Genomic DNA, 20,016 nt, shown 5'->3' with positions numbered 1-20,016 from the left:
CAAAAAACCTGTATTGCTTTGTAGGACATAGTTTCTGCAGAGCAGCAAGAGTTCATTAGAAATTCACTTCAGAGTTGTGGCCGGGACATCTGGTGCCGAGCAACCGCCCCCCTCCCTATTGGTGAGAGCTCTATTTTTAGGCGCTGTCCCGTTAGCTTACAGCCCCTCGCACCCCAAACCTAACACTAGTGGTGCAACAAAATTGGAGCTATCCAGCCGTACAGGTTTGAGCCAGAGGCCAGCTATTTTCAGTATCTTTTTGTCTGATTCACAACAATTTGCATAAAGAAATACTTTACAAATTTTCTTTACTTAAGCCCTCCATCATTAGAAAAATGCCACAAGAGCATGTTAAAAACAGCATTTTCATCAGATTGAGTCTTTAAAGTATATGAACTTATTAAAAGGGCCTAGTTATTATCTAGCCTAAACTTTTCCCAAAACTATTCAAATAAATCAACTTCGTATAGACTGAGTTCTTGCGTTGGATTGTCTGAGTTGCTCTTTGTCGAGTAAATGATTCATCCCAATGATTCAATGTTTTTACCTCATATGTCTTCACAAAGACATGCCGACTGTGTAAGTTCACCCCCAGCAAGAAAGGCAGCATTGCTCCCAACCGGAAGCCGCCTAAAGGCAGACTGATCCCAATCAACACCGTCCCACACAAAGACCTCCTTCAGCCGAGCCTCCTGGTCTGATGCCAAGCCACCTCAGGATCAAACATCATGCAGACAGTGTGACCCAGGTGAGGAACACTGCATGATGTCTATCTGATGCCACGCCCACACACAAACATGCCGCGGCTCAAAAAAACAACAAAACCACTTACAGCATCTGCTTGTTCCGCATAACCATCCTTCTCCAAAGCTCAAACTTGTTTTATTAATAAGGCTGCTTGCGAGCTCTGATGAAACTCTGCCAGGCATTCCTCTAAGGCTTGTTCCAATGTTGGCTGCTTTCTGGCCTACTTATGCCTGGCTTCCTTCTTCCAGCCTCGATGAGGGGAATCATTGTCCATCGTCCTTCTAGGGGGTTCCATCTTGAACCACTTTGAACCCGAGCAAAGCCTTTTTCAGCGGACACTGAGGTTCATTCAGCCATCCAGCATCCTATCACCACCTTCTCCTTACCCAAGTTTTTGAGCAGGTCGGAACATTTTCCTTTGACCGTAGAAAAGGCGTTTTTTTTTACAGAACCAAAGTATGCTTTTGAAATGTTTTTTTTTTAACAGAAAAATCCAAGAACAGACAGCTGTCTGTGTTATCTCCAAGCCGGCAGAAGGCTCTGGTCTGTGCTTGCTCAAATGGGTGAAGCTTCAGCAAACTTAAAATGTCACCACATACCTGGTTGTCTTGGAAACGGGGGGTTTATCAGGTTTGGTTGAAGCCACGGCGCTCGGCTTGGGAGTGGAATTAGCAGGCTTCGCTGCTGAAGAAAAGAGCAAAAATGAAATAAAACGCCACAGAAATGAGCATTTCACAGATGTCAGTAAGTATGATGCATTTGTAGAGTTTCAAATATGAGAGTTTATGAAATGTGAGGGTCTGCCTGGTTTTCCATTACAGCAATTTAAGTTAAAAGAACATAAAGACAGATTTCTCTGACAGACAGACAGTCTGGATTATCCATTCTGCCTTGGACAAGCTAATAGACAGCGTGGAGGGATGGCTCACCTGGGGGCTTTTTAGCAGCAGCTGCAGCAGTGTTAGATTTGACTCCATTAGCAGTTGTGGACGGTGGCTTTTTCACCGCTGCTGCTCCGCCTGCAGCCTTTGAACTGTTGCTGGAAACGGACAATCCCACAGCTTTCTTCTCCCCGACTTTAGCAGGTGTTTTTGGGACGGTGGCGCCCGCTCCAGCTGGTTTTTTGGAGGAAGCTGGGGTCGGGGTGCTCTTTTTCTCCACAGCAGGTGCAGTCTTCTTAGCGGCGCCATTCATCTGAGGCTTAGTCACGCCATTTGCAATGCGGTTCTGGGGCGTGCTTGTCCGTGGGCCTGATATGGGCTTGGGTGAGCTCGTGCTCCCGGGTTTTGTCTTGGCTGTACCCTTGTTGGTAGCCTTGGGCTCTGCGGAGTTCTTGCTGTTGGTCTTAGCAGCAGAACCCTCCTTGGCCTGGTTTGGTTGCGGGTCCACATGACCCTTTGTCTGTGCTGCAGGCTGTTGGAGCATCTCCTGCACCGCTGGAGCTGTTGCCTGGTTGGGTTCCTGCTCCGTTGGTGGCGCCTCTTCATTTGCAGTGTTGGATTCCAACGTTTCTATTGGCTCCAGTGCTGCCGTGGCAACTCCATCCGGCTTCATCTCCCTGCGAATAGTGGAGGTCCGTCTCTGCAGGACACGGCTGGTCGACTACGGCCTTTGAGGATGGCCACAGCACTACAGGCTCTTTGGAGACAGTGAGGATTACTCTGGTGAGAAAGAGAATATATGGATATGGGTAAGTCAACAGCAGGATCAGACATGCAAAGCTGAGGAATGTTGGCCTAAGGAATCAGAATAGCATAGAATGTCCTTCTTCATGTAGCTTCACCATCTAATTCAAAGAGATATGTCATAATCGGGGTAAACGGGTAAATGCCAAGAAAAAGCAGATAATTCGTATACTAGGTATAGTGTTATCAGTGTTGGATGGTTTTAAAATGTCTAAAAATGCAAATCCAGTTGCTTTTCTGAGCTTTGTTTAGTCAGATGGACAAAAACAAAAAGTATTTATTTATTCAAAGAAAAAAATAACCAATGTCTCAATGTGCTCTGGTCAAAGTAAAAATGATGAAGTCTTAAACGTTTAAGTCCCACTCCGATCTTCTTTTCATCTATTTTGTGGGGCAGCCGTGGTGCAGCGGTAGGGCGGTCGACCCATGATCCTAATATTGCAGGTTCAATTCCCGCCTTGCATGCCCATGAGTCGAAGTGTCCTTGGGTAAGACACTGAACACAACCTTGCCTCTGGTGGGACTTTGACGCCAGTGTTCAGCAGCGAGCCACCAGTGTGTGAATGTGTGTGTGACTGGGTGATTGGGACTGTGACTGTAAAGCGCTTTGGACCTTGTAGGTAGAAAAGCGCTATTTAAGTATATGCCATTTACCATTTATCTATTTTCAAAGCGTTCCCAGTGTTCTTTTAACTGATTATGCTGTTTTTAGTCAAAAGCACAAAAAAAAATCTGTTGTTTTTTTTAGGACAGTTTCCACAGAGCAGTCCATCAGAAATTCACCTCTGAATTGTGGGACAGACAATGGACGCGGAGCAACCCCATCCTTCTGCCCCTCCCCGTTGCTGAGAGCTCACCGTTTACATGCTTTTTCTGCTAGCTTACAGCGCCTCACACCCTTAACTTAACATTAGCGGTACAACAAAAATGGCGAGCAATATCGTAGCTATCCAGGCGTACAGTTTTGATCCAGATTCCAGGTAAGACGAGCAAAGACGTTCGTGGATCTATTGTTCTGCAGGTGGATCCGAATGGAGCGGTGCAGGAAGCTCGTGCCCCCCCCAGTGTATTTTCTACAACACAAATACGCTTTTTTCCCAAACAGCATTTTTTTTTTGTTTGCTCCTCATTCACACAGATTCACAAGAAAGGAACAAAAGGCAATTTTGAGCTTCATTTGCCTTAAATAGATCCTCCATCCTCAGAAATATGCCACAAAAACATTTTAAAATTGTCAAAAACATAATTTTCTTTAGAATTCTAATTTGGGCCTCTATTCTAAAATAATTTGGAACCTACAGAATTGATTTTCTGTAGGTTCCAAACCTCCTTTGGAAATATAGCTGTTCAGTCTAAAGCTCCGTCCAAATTCCTTCATGACTCCCCAACATTGAAAAGACTATAGAGTGCCCTGGATCTTAATGCAATTTGGACACCATGCTTATTCCATCCATCCATCCATCTTCCTCCGCTTATCCGGGACCGAGTCGCGGGGGCAGCAGACTGAGCAGAGATGGCCAGCCTTCCCTCGCCCCGGCCACTTTCTCCAGCTCCTCTGGGGGGACCCCAAGGCGTTCCCAGGCCAGCCGAGAGACGTAGTTTCTCCAGCATGTCCTGGGTCTTCCTCGGGGCCTCCGCCCAGTGGGACATACCCAGAAAACCTCTCCAGGGAGGCATCCGGACTAGATGCCCGAGCAACCTCAACTGGCTCCTTTCGATGTGGAGGAGAAGTGGTTCTACTCTGTGGGTGACCGAGCTTCTCACCCTATCTCTAAGGGAGCGCCCAGCCCCCCTACAGAGGAAGCTCATTTCAGCCGCTTGTATCCAGGACCTCGTTCTTTCGGTCATGACCCAGAGCTCATGATCACAGGTGAGTATTGGAACGAAGATCGACCGGTAAATTGAGAGGTTTGCTTTTTGGCTCAGCTCTCTCTTCACCATAAAGGACAGGTACATCGACCGCATAACTTCATACTTTATTTATTTTGCAGAGGCAAATATGGCGTATCCCATTTGTAGAAGTAAAAATCTAATAAATATGAACATTTTACAATGTCTATTTATGAATCCCCTGTGTTCTGATGATGAAAACTTGGATGGTTTATAAAAAATACATTTACATACAATTTTTTAAAATTAAAAATAAAAAAATAATGAGACACAAGTGGCCGGGATAGGCTACGGCATCCCCGTGACCCCGAAAGGGAAAAACGGTTAAGAAAATGAATGAATGAATGAATGAATGAATGAAAAATAATGAGAATTGATGCACACTGATTTTTGCAGAGACTTTTAAGGAAATTCCAGGACACTGGATGTTGGAATTATGGATTTAGACACCCCAAAAAAGTTGGCGGATGCCCTATAAAGTACACCAAGTAGTGAGGAGTGAGGGAATTGGGACAAATCTTAAAAATGAGAGTCTTTGTGAATCAGCAGCTGTGATGCAGCTGAGAAGACCGTTCACAGCTCCATGAGGAGAGGTAAATCTGAGGATCATCTGATTCAATAAATTCACATTCAGCTGCTCGGACGTGTCACAGACTACAGACGGGAAAAAACAACAGATCCTACTCTAATTTCAGTGTCAACAAGACCACTGCTGCAAATGAGGCCTTTGTGTGACACTGAAAAGCTCAGTGACACACTTGGCCACAGTGTGTTTTTCCTGAGACACTGCACGATCGGAGGCATTAGTGTGGAAAACGAGCATCCAGCGGAGAGCTAAAGTATTTGAACATGCACAAATGAACAAAGCGTACCTCCAACTGCTAAGTTAAATGGGTTATGAAGCCGACAATTATCAACTGGACCACAGTGTTTGTCATCCAGACCCACAGTAAGACCGTCACAGCATTGTGGGAGGCAATCTGAGTACCACAGATGGGATGAAGCTGAGCAAATACTGCGAGAAATCTTCCTCCAATGTTTTTTTCCTTCCTAACCACTTGAATATGAGCATTTTCAGGGAGGTGGGGGTACACAGGAAACTGGCCCGTGAAAGTTTACAAACAGAGAGGGGAGGCGGCAGTGCAAGAGGTTAAATGGTGGGACAAACAATCAGGCAACGCGGAGGCCAGCCCAAAGGAAGACGCTTGGCCTGTGGAGCATGGGAACAGAAAGTTAGCAGGGAATGGGAGCGAGCACAGAGGAGAAAAACAAAAAAAAATGAGCTCACTGTTGGCTGCTGCTCACTGGTCCGGCTTTCAAATCCAGACATCACCAGTCATCCCTGTTTCCACGGAACCAAACTTACGCACACAGTCACTCTCTATTTGGAGAAGTCCGTCATCTTTATTTTGCGCTCTTCTCGGAAACAACTCCTGATATTTCTGGCTCTTTTTGTCCCCCCCTTCTACTCATCTTCAACGCTACATGTCCCCAAAAGCCCTCTTTCATTCTCAGCTGATTTGTCTTTTCTCCCCCCTCCTCGATTTCCTTCCTCCCGCTCTCCTTCCATCCCTCTGTTCTCTGTTTGCCATTGCCACAGATGGCTGGAGCAGCTGAGCAGGGCCAGAGGGGGGAAAGGACCAAACCCAAAAGAAGGATCCGTGGATCTCTAACAGCACAGATCAGACACAAGCAGCCCCAGCAACAGGCGGATTCCCCAAACCCCTGACCCGTTGGTCACAGCGAGGTTTAAAAGAAGCCGCAAAACACGGACTTATCTCTAGATCATTTTGAGCGATGGCTGCTCTAATGAGAGGGGCAGGGTCGGTGATGAAAGGGGAGCAGAGGCTGACGTGATCACTGCAGTCAGAACCAATAAAACCAGAGTAGACAGATGAAAGAATTAAGGAATGACAAGGAGCTTAAAAGGTGAAGCTGAAAAAGTTGTCTAAACATTTGATTTTAGCCGAGGAGTTACGTAGTTTGTGGAAGTGATAAATGAAAAGGGACTACAAAATAAAACCACAGGCTACAAAATACTACAAAATAAACTACAAAATAAAACCACAGGCTTCTCCATTTTTGCAAAGGCTCTCCTCAGTGGTTCTAAACAAAGCTCCACCTTTTTCTTACCTCCTATAATCTTCCATTAAAGTGTTTGATTCAGGAGTATTATAGCTCACAACACTGTGACCTAATTTAACCACAAAAGTGCTTCTGCGCACAACTCCCGCCTCTTTAAAGACTGTTTGGTTTTGGATCCTTCCACAGCAAACTGAATACTCGTTTCTCAGCTCCTTTCCATGGAAACCGGTGCTGCCGATGTCTTACAGGGAGTCATAAATCCACAGCCAGAGGAGCTCTTTTATTTCTTCAGACAGCTGTGAGATTGCACGTCTCTCCCGAGTGTCATCAGGATAATCAGACTGTGGAAAGCAGGAACTAGCAGCAAACCGGGCCAAGAGCAGTCTGGTTTTCTTTGTTTGTTCTTTGTGAAACACAGACATAAATCTTGCACTGAAATTACACTGAGGTCACTCAAAAAGGCCAAAGGCAGATGCTGACTATGAAAGTTCAAGTTCTATAAGTGAAAACATAAATTTCTCACTGCAAAACGAAATTTTTCTGTTTTTTAACTCTAATCTGAACAGAAGTCATGCAAAGTTTCATGTTCAACTGGTAAACCTGAGTTTGAACTTTGGGAATCAGACATCCTCAAATAGACACATTACAATAGAAACAACACTAAACATATTTAACTTTAAACAGACATTTACATGTTGTGATTTTCAGAATAAAATGAAAATTTATTCTTGAACATTAGCTTTTTATTTTAAGGTAAAGTAGTGCCGTTGTGTTGTGGTGTAGAGTTGACAGTTTGTTTTTTGTTTTATTTATTTCAGTTTGAAGACATTGGATTATTTTTGGAACAAATCCTATTAGTACATTATTTATTAGGTATTATTTATCAAGGGTCACTTTTCCCAACTCTGCAGCAAAGACAAGAAAACAGAAGAAGAAGAAGCAATACTTCTAATTCTAAGGATGACATAAGTAAGACCAGCCACCTCCAAAGAATAAAAACATTTGTCAACAGTTAAAAGTGTTTATGGGAAGTCCATTAAGAACCTAATGTTTCGTTTGCTGGACACCTGGAGGCCCAACCAAAGTAAAACCAACCACTCAGAAGCTAAAACAATTTATACCAATAAATTGTTGCATCAAATGTAAACACAGCGATTTAACACACTTAATTGTAAACTCTGATGAAAAGGACAACAAAATATTTTCAGAATTTGAACCATTTACAGTGACCCCTCCCCCCCTGGCATTCCAAACAGGAAGTACCTGGTGGCTCCAAGGAAGCCAAAGAATTGAAAAAGAAAATCCCATTAAATTCTATAGAGAAAAAGCAGCTGTTAGTCATTCTTGCTTCCCTACCTTTTTTTCCTTTATCTTATTGATAATACTATTTTTAATACTTTTTTTTCTGTTGTCCGAGTTATTGAAGTTATAAACTGAACAATCAGATCCCTAAAAGTGCATGGTGTTGCGTTGAACGTTAGAAACGTTTAATTGGAAGCCCTGCTTTCTAGCAGGAGGGGTGTAGACTTCCAACAAGCTCCCTCCTGATTGACGAGAGTGGTTGCCATGGAAACGATGGCTTAACCCAACTTGGACCAATCCCTGTTTACTGATGATTTCTGCATCCAACATGGCGACGTCCGCATTGCAAAAAAATGGCGACTGAATCGACTTCATCTGACCTGAGCCAGAAGCAACAAAGTTTCTACATACGACATCACACTCACTCGGTCCAGTTTTCGGCTACAGTCAATGGTTTAATCAAAGAGTCATTGATGACGACAAACAAAGCCTACAGGAAGTTCATTCAAACTTTACTATTTCACTCTTACTATAAGACTGGTATTTTTTGGAGAAAATTAAAAGCCTCTTTTAGAGCAACAAATAAAGTTAAACAAAGATGCTGATAAAATAAATGACAAACCTCAAGTCTAATCACTATTACACTCGTCAGAACTAAACCCTTCATAATAAAAGCAGTTAGAACCGTTAATGGATTCCACCTCATTTCCTCTTGACGTGTTGATGAGTTTACATGGGGGGGGGGGGGGGGTCTCACATCCATATGGTGACACAAGTCTGAAAGTTGAGCTATGAGGCACAACCCTTGTCGTTTCTAAGCAGCTTGACTGAATCAACTGGGATTAAATGTGTTCTGGTTCACTGGCACTTTAACTATAGCTGCCGAAGGTGGTTTACAATAAGAGGCCTGTAATAGGATAAGATTACTTTGTTCCATTACATAATACTTTTGTGTTGACTTTAGCCCCTAATCTATCGATTTAATATGAATTAACTAGATATTCGTTAGGAAACCCACATTATATGAAAGTGTTGTGGTAGAACATTCTGAAAGTACAGAGATGATCCCATCGCTGGTTTGGGAGATCCTCGAAGGTGGTGCACAGGTGACCCAGAGGAGAAGAAAGGGGACTGATCGACCCAACATCACCACCTGATTTCAGACAGATGACCCTGTTGGATCTTTCAGATGATGTTGAAGCAAAACTCTTCACCACAAAAAAAGCAGGAGGGGATACAAAGATCTACGTCAAATATTGGACTAGTGGTGTTAACAATGTGTCCCAGTCATGCACTATCGGCTTCCCACTCCAAATTCTCTGAAAGCCCCAATGATGATCTAATCAGTGCCAGAGAGTCGAGGACACCCACACAAACATCAAAAATATCATCCGGAAACACGAAGATGAGATACTGTACACACAACAGCCTGACATGAAACAACTGAGAAATACATGTTAACCTGTCCTTTCCAGGCTGCTTTGTTTCTCGTGTTCAGTATGTGGAGCACTGCAGGTGGATCAACCTTAAAGGAGTCACCCTGACCTAATACCCACATGAGGACGTAAACACAGCCTGTTTATGGGAAGGAGCGGCCGCCGCCGCAGCGTTTAAGCCGCCACAGTTCTTGTGTTGGATATGAGCTCTACTCGGTGTCGGAGCTCCTGAATAATCAGCTCATCAACATATTTAAACAACAATCCAACACTCTGACCTCATTTCTGTTCGGAGAACAATCTACCATTATATGTGCTGGGGGTGTGTGTGTGTGTGTGGAGGGGGGGTCGTGTAGAGACTGGCTTTCCTTTATAGAGCCGCTCTTAGAGAACAGACGCACCAAAGTCCAGTTTTCCTTTAGCAGCACCTGATGTGGGGACCCATCATGAAGACCACGTGAGTGAGTTCTGTAAATATATTGATTTAATGTTCATCAGACATTCACACATGTTTGTCAGGACATTAAATCCATTTGAACACAGATATTTTGTTCCACTCATTTCTATTTTTTTTGGACCACAAATGTTGAGCCACAAACAAGTAAAGTACTTCAGAAGCTGTCGGTGTGCTTTCATTTTTAAGAATCTTCATATTTTTTGGTTCTCGTTACAATCTTAATTAAACTAATCTAATTTTTAAAACTTCACCAAACAAATGTAAAAAAATACAACTACAAAACGTAAATAGAAGCTTCTTCCGTCTTCATTCTCATCATTAGATGGTCCACAGTGCAGCAGAACGCACAAAATGACGACAATACACAACTGTGTGCACACAGACAAGTGCACATGCTTTCTGCGAGCCTCCTTCCATCCCCGGGGCCTGCTCTAAATAAGGGAGGGATTGTGGGTAGAGGAAGCGGTGCTGATGGAGGTGGGGGGTGGAGACACCAGAAAGAGATGTATAGACTAAAGAAAGTGAGTCTGTGTGGAGGATGCAACCACCCATTTATGAAGAACCGCAGACCAGACTCCACCGTTACTCCTGGTTTGAGCGGACCGGACCAGACCGGACCGTACTGGGTCAGCTGTGTTCAAAGCAGACCTCTGACCTGGAGCGTTCATGCTTCTTATCTTTACAAGGAGCAATGCTGCTTACTGTTAACTAGCACTAGTGAACTACTCCTTACTGCTGCTGACAACTGAGACCAATTTTTTCACCAATTGTTTTGGAGAAAAACTACATACGCATTAAAAGTCATGTCATGCATTATTGGGTTTCAAAAACAAGATTTTAGTGCACAACAAACCGCACAGCGTGTTGTGTTTCTCAAAGTGACACCTTCAAGAAACCTGAGGCTGCAGAGCGGCTTCAATAATTTACGGCCGCGTTTCCTGCAGCATCACCTAGCATCAGCAGATTAAACCACATGAGATGCAGCTTTTTATTTTTTCCCCCTCTAATTGTGGCCGTTTGCTTTATTAAAACACGGCACAATGGGTCCATCCATGGCTCCTCTTTTCTGCAGACAAAGTCCCATTGGAGATGCCACTTGCTGGCACAGGGCCATAGATTGTTCATTCAGCCCACTCGGTAATACAACAGTTGTTTCAGTGACTTCTCCACTTCATGCATGGACTGTTAAAGGAGTCTCTGAAATGGATATCTATGTGATCACATGTCTCTCGATCTTAAGTATGAGATATTAAAAATAAATAATAATAACTGTGAAATCAATTTTCTCAAAGGTCTGATGCAAAATACGCTTCTTTTGAATATTTTAAGAAGATTTTAAATACGCTTTTATTCTGAAAAGGATCTAAATCAGGCCAACAGTAGATGGATGCTGTTATTCACATTTCTGTTCACAAGTATGAAGCATTTTTTTCCCATTTACTTCAAGCCTATTGGCCTGACCAGAAAAAAACACAACTGTTTATAGACGAGACATGTGCACAACAACTGTTTACACTGTAAAATAAACAATTCCATTTGTAACGTGAGCTCTGCCTTCAAGAATCTGTCAGAGAGAAGAGTCATTAACATCTCTGGACCACAACAAACCTCAGCTTGGATGCATCCAAATGCTGCTGACCCGTCAAAACAGACGAATGATGCGGCGAAGGATTCAGGAAGAAACTTTACAACAAGCGCCGTCCGTCTCCATCCGCTTAATGCTAATCACCTCACAAACACCCCTGAGCTGAGGAAAATGGTTCAAGCCTGAAAACAAACAGCTGCTCTTTGGGGCATTCCCATGGCATCATGGGATTGCTGAGCAAACGAGGAGCAAAAACACTTGGAAGTATATGAGATGTGATTCAGTCAGATGGGTGGAGCGGGATGTGATGCCATCCATCCACTGGTTTGTGTTGAACCCATTCAAAACCACCTCTTTTTTTTTTTTAGCTCTGTGGTCACATTCTTATGACATCATCAAACAAGGCCGTTCCCAAAACAGGACAATTAAACAACCAGATGGACAAAGAAATTCAAAAGTATTTCAGGATTAGAGAACACAAATGCAGGAGATGTGACTTGTTAGGATGAAAACTTTAACATACAAAAAAATAAAATAAAAATCCTGAAATATGAGACGACAAAAAGGTGATGTAATGGATGACCTGAATGTTAATATCTTAAGATTTAATTGACCAACAGGAAAACAGCAGTGGGTGACCATCAGATGGCATCTGGTGAGACTGTGAAAACAAAACCTAACAGCACCTAACTCAAACACAAAACATGACTAAAACACTTAGACCAGGGGTCTGCAACCTGAGGCGCCGCAGCCACGTGTGGCTCTTTCATCCCATCATTGTGGCTGCAAAAAAATGCAAATGCTTTACATGCTTTTTAAAAAAATGATATGTTAGTAAGTTAATTGACACGGGAAGCATTTTTATTTTGAAATAAACTTGTATGTGCTTCTGTCTAAAGTACCGGTAAAATAAATTAAAGTTGTAATACATATCGAAAAATATAATTCTGCATAATTCATTAAAAGTTAATATTAAAAAGGTACATTTTAAATTAAAGAAATTACCTAATGGCCACAAAAATAAAAAGTTGACTTTGCGGCTCTCGTTGGGTTTTGGCGAGGAAGAATTTGACCCAAATGGCTCTTTTAGCATCAAAGGTTGCAGATCACTGACTTAGACCGAACAAAGCTAGACAACAGAAGCAGCAATCCTCAGAAATCCCCCCAGAAACTCTAAAGGTGGGGATTCAACAGTCATCTGTCAATCAGAGCAAGGTTGTTTACCGCATTTTTGTTTCAATTTTAAAAGGGTTATAACCATTTGGGTTTTTTTTGAATAAATTGTCACATTTATTATTGTAACTTTTTAATTACTATCAGGCTAAATGGCATTGCTTTAATTCTTTGACCATATGCTAAAATCAACCTGAGAAGTGAATTAACGACTACTATGTGCAACAGACCGGGCGTGATGTCTCCAGCATCAAACTCTGGCTGCATGATGGTGTCAATATCACCATTCAGCCCTCAGGCCGCTACTGCCGCCACAGCATGTTACCAAAAAACCACACAGAAACAGCCAAGCTCATCCAGACTGAACTGCAACAAGCTCAGCTTTGGTTTTAAGCATCAAACCCACAAAGTTCCAGCTTTCAATCATAACTTGTAATAGATCAAACTTTAAAACTGGTGATACCGACGTACCTCTCATAAAAAGTGGAGGGAACCGGGCTCCACTGCTGCCTAACTAATGCACAGTGGTTCTTATCAAGTGGTTTCTAGCGGTTCAGTGGGCTGCAGGCGCTCGGCGACACAAAGAAAAGCAAAACAAAGACCCTGCTGAGAAAAAGGAGCAAAGCCTCATTTGTCTTCTTCTCTTTAGATGCCGGCACGTGAGACGGACGGACAACAGCAGATTGAGTGACGGTCACCTGGATCACCAAAACATGTGATCTAAAGGACTAATCCTTCAAACTCTCTGGAGCTTTACCTTAAGATGTTACAGACAAACAAACTACACCACAACACAATACAAGCTTGAATTTGACTAAAATGCAAAAAAGACATCAAATGAGCTACTTTAACCTTAAACTGCTTGTTTTTCTTGTAGGTAGATCCTTCGTGTCATTCGCTCTCTTTTGCCGTGTCAAACATCAGATTTGATGCACACAAACACTGCTGCCCTGTCCGCCTCTTTCAGGCCAAGTGAAACTCGGCCCCATGGGGGGCACGCAGATTAACACATGACAGAGCTTGTTAACCCTGGACAAAGAAAGACGCTTATCTTGTACAGTCTACCTCATCCGTCCTCAACCAGTTCAGACAGAGAGAGTGACAGGAAACAAATACAAACAAGGGAGGTGGCGTTGACAGAGACCTCAGTGTGTCCCAGGTACTACACAATACTGTGGGGAGGCAGGGTGGAGGGTCTACTGGGTCTTGAAACAATAGAAAGAGCCAAAAAGCAACTACAACCAAATCCTAACCCAAGCACATGAACTCTACTGTAACCTGGCAACGCTCCATCACCAATAGGACACCAACTCTGTGGATTCTGATCACTCTGGGGGGAGTGGGGAGCCAGCTCCAGAGATGACCAGATGACTGGAGGACACAGACAGGGAAGTGCATTAGTGGGACAGGCTCCTGTAATGGTCTTAGATGTCCCCTGGGTGATACAGAGGACAGCGGTGATGACGTTTAAGAAGAAGATGTGGGTAAAAGGGAGGCAAAGAGGGAAAAAAAGAAGAGGTCTCTGTCAAGAAGGCTAATTTGTAACTTGAACATGCTGCTGGATCATGTCCATACCGGCTGTCTGCCCGCAAACAAGCGCCTCTCTGGGGGTAAATAAGATCAGACCGGCCCTAGACCAGCTGGTAGCTTGGATCAATAACGCCAGATAGAGCGGAGATGGGGAGGGCGGAGCACCGAAGCATCTGGACAGATAAGCAGAGACACCCTCGGTTGGCTCCAGCATTCTTTCAAAACCGTTTGCGGGTGTCTGTGCCCCCCAGCACCAACAAGCAACACACAAAAGTGGAACAGCTGAGTTCATAAGAGGATTAGCTCTTGTTTGAAGTGGAACCCAGATGGGATCTGAACCCTTGCAGGATGGCAGGCAGGTTAGGTGCTTGACCGGATCAGAGGAAAAACAGCTTTCTAAGAAATATATATTTTTTTTTTAAATCCCATTTCCTCTAAATTAACACAGAACCTCCCTTTAGACAAAGGCAATCTGTGATCCAGAAATGACCCAATTGTCTTGATACCCAATTACAACTATTACCACTCTCCACGGGAACAATATACACCATTAAAAGAGACTTTGGAAGCCTAGCAACAGGCCACATCTATGATCCATCCTCCCACCAGAGGAATTCAGCGTCCAAACACGGCAAATTACTGCAGCTGCTGGCAAATGCAGCCCCCAAACTGCGCCACCAGCTGCCAAAAGCACATCTCGACAACTGCGATACCCCAGAGCGTGGCTGCCATCAAGGCTAGGAGCAGAGACAACAACAGCAGGGTTTGTCTCTGTTTTATCTTCGCTGTGCAAATTCGCTGTGGCGCCCGTGGCAGTTTCCTTAAGCCCCAATCAACCAGCAAACAGCAGGAAATACAGTCAGCCTTTCTGTTTGTGTTTGTGTTGTGGTAATCTCTAAACAACAAACTATTGTGCGCGTGTTCTCCCAGATTAAAGAGGGACAAAGAACGGTGGCAATTTTATAATGACGCCAATGAACGTAAGAGCCACGGGTCCAAGCTGGAAAAAGCTTGATGGTCAGAGGCCTGGAGTAGATCAGAGCTGGGGGGGTCCTGAGTCACACGCCGACTAATACCAGGCCTCAGGCAAACAGCAAGCTGACACACAGGTCTATCAGTGGAGAAATCATCACCCCCCTCAGGGTCAAGAGGCCAGCACAGGGCAACATGGGTCATTAAGATTCACAACCTACAAAAAAACATTCAATAAACACAGAATCCCAACAGAAAGACCAAAAGCCACTCAGTGGATTAGAAGAAATAGAATTATTTTCACAATTCTATTAATTATGTTGTTTTTATTGGAGAAAAAAAACAGTCTAGTATAAGCAAATGGTGACAATAGAGCAGCACAATATGAGGAAAACTTGCAATGTACAATATTAGTGATCAATATTGCGATATGACAGCACAGGAGCAAAAAAGGAAAATAAAAAACAACTAATTCATTATTTCCATTTCACTGCAACCCATTTGTATTTGAATAAAAGTCAACATAACTTAAATTGTCCTCCAAATGTCTACACAGGAGGCGGGCATCCAACATAAAGAGACTCCATTCAATCTGGTCAATGACGTTGGGGGCCAATCTAATAGGTCAAAAATGCGTAAAGGTATTTATTTGATTCATTAAATACATCAAGCTGCCATTTTTTAGGATGTGTGTAAACTTTTAAGGTAGCCCTTTATTGCCGCTTATGCCGTCTTTTGCGGCACAGGATGATTTCGGAATAATGATAGTTTTTTATTTATTGGGCGGGGCGGGCCTACATGACGATTCATAAATCTGTGGATGAATTATTCCACTGGACAAACTAGACTGACTCATAGAAATGTAACCAAATAGGCAAATAGGTCTGTTCCAAGCATAGACTGTATATAAAACTGGACCGAGTAAGTGCGACTAACTTCTGGCTCCAATGAAATGAAGTCAATTCAGTTGCCATTTTTTTCACGCCGCCATGTTGGAGCCAGACGACCTGAGTAAGTAGTGATTGGTCCGAGTTAGTCTGACTCGGTCTGCGACGTTTCTATGGCAACCACTCTCACTAATCAGGAGTGAGCTTATTGGAAGTCCACACGCCTAACACTGGAAAGCGGGCTCAGAAAAATCTGTCACTCAAACATTTCAAATGTTCAAAGTAGGGGCCAGTGGGCATCACATCATTTTATTGAGGCATCTGATTGGTCAATTTATAACTTCAATATCTTCCAATAAATAAAAAAATACAATTAAAAAAAATAATATTTACAAGAACATTTTACAAAAGGTATCAAACAATGGATATACTGACAAATATAATGACGTAGTAACAGCCGTTTGTTTCTCAATAGAACCTTCTTGGAGCCAGTGAGTACTTCCTGTTTGGAACGCCAGGGGGGAGGGGTCACTCAGTCCAGTTCTCATTTACAGTCAATAGCTCTACATGACTGAACCTAAGGGAAACTTTTGATTCAAATCTGCATACAATTCATCCACAGATGTAGAGAGACTGCAACCACAGACAAAGCTTTCCTCTGAGGAGATTTATCCAGGTTGAGTTAGTGACAAATCCCCCCCTCCCCTCAGAGAACGCCGCTGGTCATAATCCACATCCTCCAACTCATAATCCTTCAAAGTCCAGCTAAATAACTTCATTAAAAGAGGGTGTGCTTTTTAATGGCCGCTAAATTTAATTTTGACATGATTGCATTAGGACGCCTGGCTGTCATTTCCCCCCACCTCCTCCACCAAGTCTGTGAGTCAGCCATTCGCTCATCCATCCAGCCGCCAGAGGGGAGGGGTGGGCGGGGGGCAACCTGCTGATGGCTAAGCCCACATCTGACTAAAGGAGAGCCGGAGAGTCTCAGAGCCCCCAGCGTGGCCCAGGCGGCTTTCAAAGTGCACACATTAGTTGCCCCGGGATGCCATGTGCTCGGGATGACATCAGCATCTAGCTGGACCATTGGCTGACCCAGTCCCCCACTGGGGGCTGCTAAGCTTTAGACAATTTATGAGGCTGTCTGCACCACCTCGGGGGAGCAGAATTAAGTTTTGGGCCAAGGATAAAGACTTTTATTGCACGTTTTGGGTCAGACTTTGGGGACCACTAAATGGACGAGAGTCAAGAGCCCCTCCAGCCTGGAAATGATGTCTGATCACTTTTACAGATTATTTAAATGAAATGGCAGATTTACTTCAGCATGTGAGGAAATGCTGCTGAATTCAATAGAAGGTTGATGTTGTGCCTCCCCCGGGCGGCTGAGACATTTCTCGGCTCCACTTTGCCCATCACAGAACAATGGGAAGGGCGGATGGAGGAGGGGAGGCAAAAAAGAGGAGAAAGTTCCGGGTGAAAAATCGCGTCCATGCATCAGGCACAATGTCACAAAGAGGCGCGATTCCCGACATTCACACCCCCCCCCCCCCCCCCCGTCATTTATATATATAAAAAAAGCAGCCCAGTTCTCCCTGGTCTGTTGCGCGACCATGCTGTCCGCCGCCGCCGCCGCCCCTTCAGCCGTTTTTCACCGGGGCGGGCGGGCGGGCGGGGGGCATCCACTCATGATGGAACGGAGCCGCGCGACCAAAAGATAAATTGACATAAAAAAGAAACCGCACTGACGCACCGTCTGGAAATTCTCCTGCACAGAAAAACGACGGCAGCTTTTTTTTAAAAGCTCCTGCTATCTAAAAAAAAAAAAAAAAAAACCCAGAGCAGTTTGTCACAGTCGCCATAACACATAAAAAGTCTGTTTGTTTTTGTTTCTTTGTTTTTTAATCGACATATTAGCAAACGAATTAGCGGGAAACTCCTATATGTTAGCATGCTATATTAGCTTAAAACAAGATTTGGACCTTACCAGTCAGTCAGTCAGTGCAGCGGCACACGGGGAAAAGCCTCCCCAGCTACGCCCAACGTTAGCCGGTCCGCCGTGGCGGGATCTCGGAGCCGGAACACGCAGATAATTGGGTCTGGACACAACCTGGACCGAAAGCGCGGCGGACGGATTCGAGCACGAACGAGACAGAAAAAACCGATGCCGGTTTTCTCTGGCGTTCACGAGAGATGCGCGCACACGAACGGGAAGAAAGGAGGAGAGTGACGCTTCCCTTCACTACACTCGATAGTAAGCCGGTGAGCGGATGGATGGACAGGAGGAGAGCGCTGCCTTCAAGTACCTGGAGAAACGTCGGAATTTGAAGCACTCACGACAAAATCCGTTCACACTTTGACATAAATAAAGCAAATTCAAATGTTTAATATGTTTCAAAATAAAATATAACAAGCACAATGTAGTTTGTTTGCCCCGAAGTGACTTTTTTTTTGGAAAGGGATGTTAAAATTTCAAACAACCCGCGGAACCCAAAGACGTAATTTTGTGTTGTTTCAAAAACAAACAAATCATTTGGATCATTTATTCACCTCATAAACTATTTAAAATGGGTTTTTGAATATGGAATTTATGAACCAGCTTTCTGCTTTTGAACACAAATCCCTGGACTCGATGTGTAAGCATTTAAATTATCACCTATTAACTGCTTTTCACTTGAAAATGATGAAATAACAGTGTTCGTTTACCATTTAAGAAAGGCCAGAGAATGTAAAGTAGAGGAACACCGAAACGATGAAGACAAACATGTTCAGTGCAATGGACAAGCGGGGCTTTCATTTGCATGAGGGCAATGAAGGTCATGACCTCCTCTCCATCTACGTCTCACCATGTGGTTACAGCGTGGATGTTCAACACATCCCCACTTTATAATTTGGGGGGTATAAGGTTTTAACAGGATAAATGTGTCAAGTGGGAAAACGTTGCCTCAAATGCAAATCAAAGATCTTTTTATTTTCTCCAAAAATCAGAGTTTTCCTGTGATTCCCTGAATGGCGCATTCACCAGACAGCGCGCCATGCCTGAATTGAAAGGGCTGAATAGCGAATAGCAGAGGAACTCTTCTCTTTTTTCAGGAACAGCCAATCACCTCTCAGGCTTTGGGGATTATTCAAATCAAGGATGATGTCACCTCTTGCAAGTCACCCTACTCTCTTGTCCGAGTTTCTCCCAGTTTGTCTGTTGCCCTCCCCCCTGGGCCCCTGGAGCCCTTTTTCTTCACCGTTCAAACCCTTTTCTTTCATTCTCCATGCCTGACTGCACACATCTACACACACACATTCACGCGCACTCTTTGCACACACTTGTGCACCCGTGTGACACCGCATGCCACAAGTTGCCTGCATTGTCTGCCTTCATGCTACTGTTGCATCAGGGCTGCAGAATCCCTCCATGCTCTTTAAACCTGTCGGTTATAAGATGATTCGTTTGGTGTTGCAGATTCTCCCCCAAGAAACATATCTGAAACTGAAAGACATGGAGGTTGAGAGGAAAAAAGATTTAAACCAAGACTCTTGGTGGGCCGTGATTGGACGGCGAAGGAGCTTATTTTTGGAGGTTTCTGCGCTCCTCTCCAGAGCACAGCTCTCCACCAGAGACCGTCTGGGTGGGCACGCCGTCTGCCTCTTCATCTGTCTGGCTGTCTCCGGCGCTGCATGCTCAGCTCCCAGCAGCCCTCTGCGCCTGTCTGGATGAGCCAGTCCCTTTTGTGTGCTGCTTCGCTGTGGTGGGATTTTCTTTCTTCATCCCAAAAATACATCCACCAAACTTGATTTGCATGAGGGCATTTGTGGGAAAACAACCCTTATCTCCTGGTGTCTTTTTATCTCTTTTGTCAGATTTCCACAGGAAGCTTTGTTTGCTGGGAGTGACCTCATGGCACTCTGGGATTGCATACAGCCTTACAGCTCAGAAAAATGATCAGCTTCTGGCAGTTAGGTGCTACCACATCTCGTAAAATCCCACAGGGACATAAGAGATTCAATCTGGTGTTTCGAAGAGCTGGCCATCGGGGCCAAAATGTGCACGGCCTGCAGGTTTGACTGCAACCATATTCAGGAGGAGAAGGGGAAAGCTGTGCACAGGGGCGTTCAGTGCCTGCCAACTGGAAGCCGATGGACGTATTGGCAAGGTCAGCGGGGAGCAACAAAGAAAGGAAGGTGTTTTTTCACACCAGTGACGGCGAGCCGGAGCGGAGGCAGGAAGAGGCTGGGCTGTGTACCCCGGCGCGCAGTTCCCCTGTTGTTTATCTCA

At 44.2% G+C, this 20,016-nt stretch overlaps 1 protein-coding gene across 2 annotated transcripts in view; it reads right to left on the bottom strand.

Annotated features, from left to right (window-relative positions):
- The window catches only part of prr36b (proline rich 36b), a 32,730-nt gene extending 14,693 nt beyond the window's left edge, over positions 1 to 18,037 (bottom strand). Inside the window, exons 1-3 of one of the 2 annotated variants that reach the window (XM_004071977.5) lie at positions 17,734 to 18,037; positions 1,677 to 2,408; positions 1,347 to 1,431 (exon numbers count right to left, since the gene is read on the bottom strand). In XM_004071977.5, coding sequence (XP_004072025.2) covers positions 1,347 to 1,431; positions 1,677 to 2,301 — 710 coding nt within the window. In that variant the 5' untranslated portion in view covers positions 2,302 to 2,408; positions 17,734 to 18,037. The remainder of the gene's footprint in view (positions 1 to 1,346; positions 1,432 to 1,676; positions 2,409 to 17,733) is intronic. The other variant, XM_011478592.4, reaches the window with a different exon arrangement.
- Positions 18,038 to 20,016: the final 1,979 nt, after the last annotated feature.

This window comes from Oryzias latipes, chromosome 8 (genome assembly GCF_053564925.1).
Source record: "Oryzias latipes strain Hd-rR chromosome 8, Olatipes_Hd-rR_3.1".
NCBI lineage: Eukaryota > Metazoa > Chordata > Actinopteri > Beloniformes > Adrianichthyidae > Oryzias > Oryzias latipes.
The sequence above is the reverse complement of the archived record's forward strand: the minus strand, read 5'-3'. Positions and strand labels throughout refer to the sequence as shown.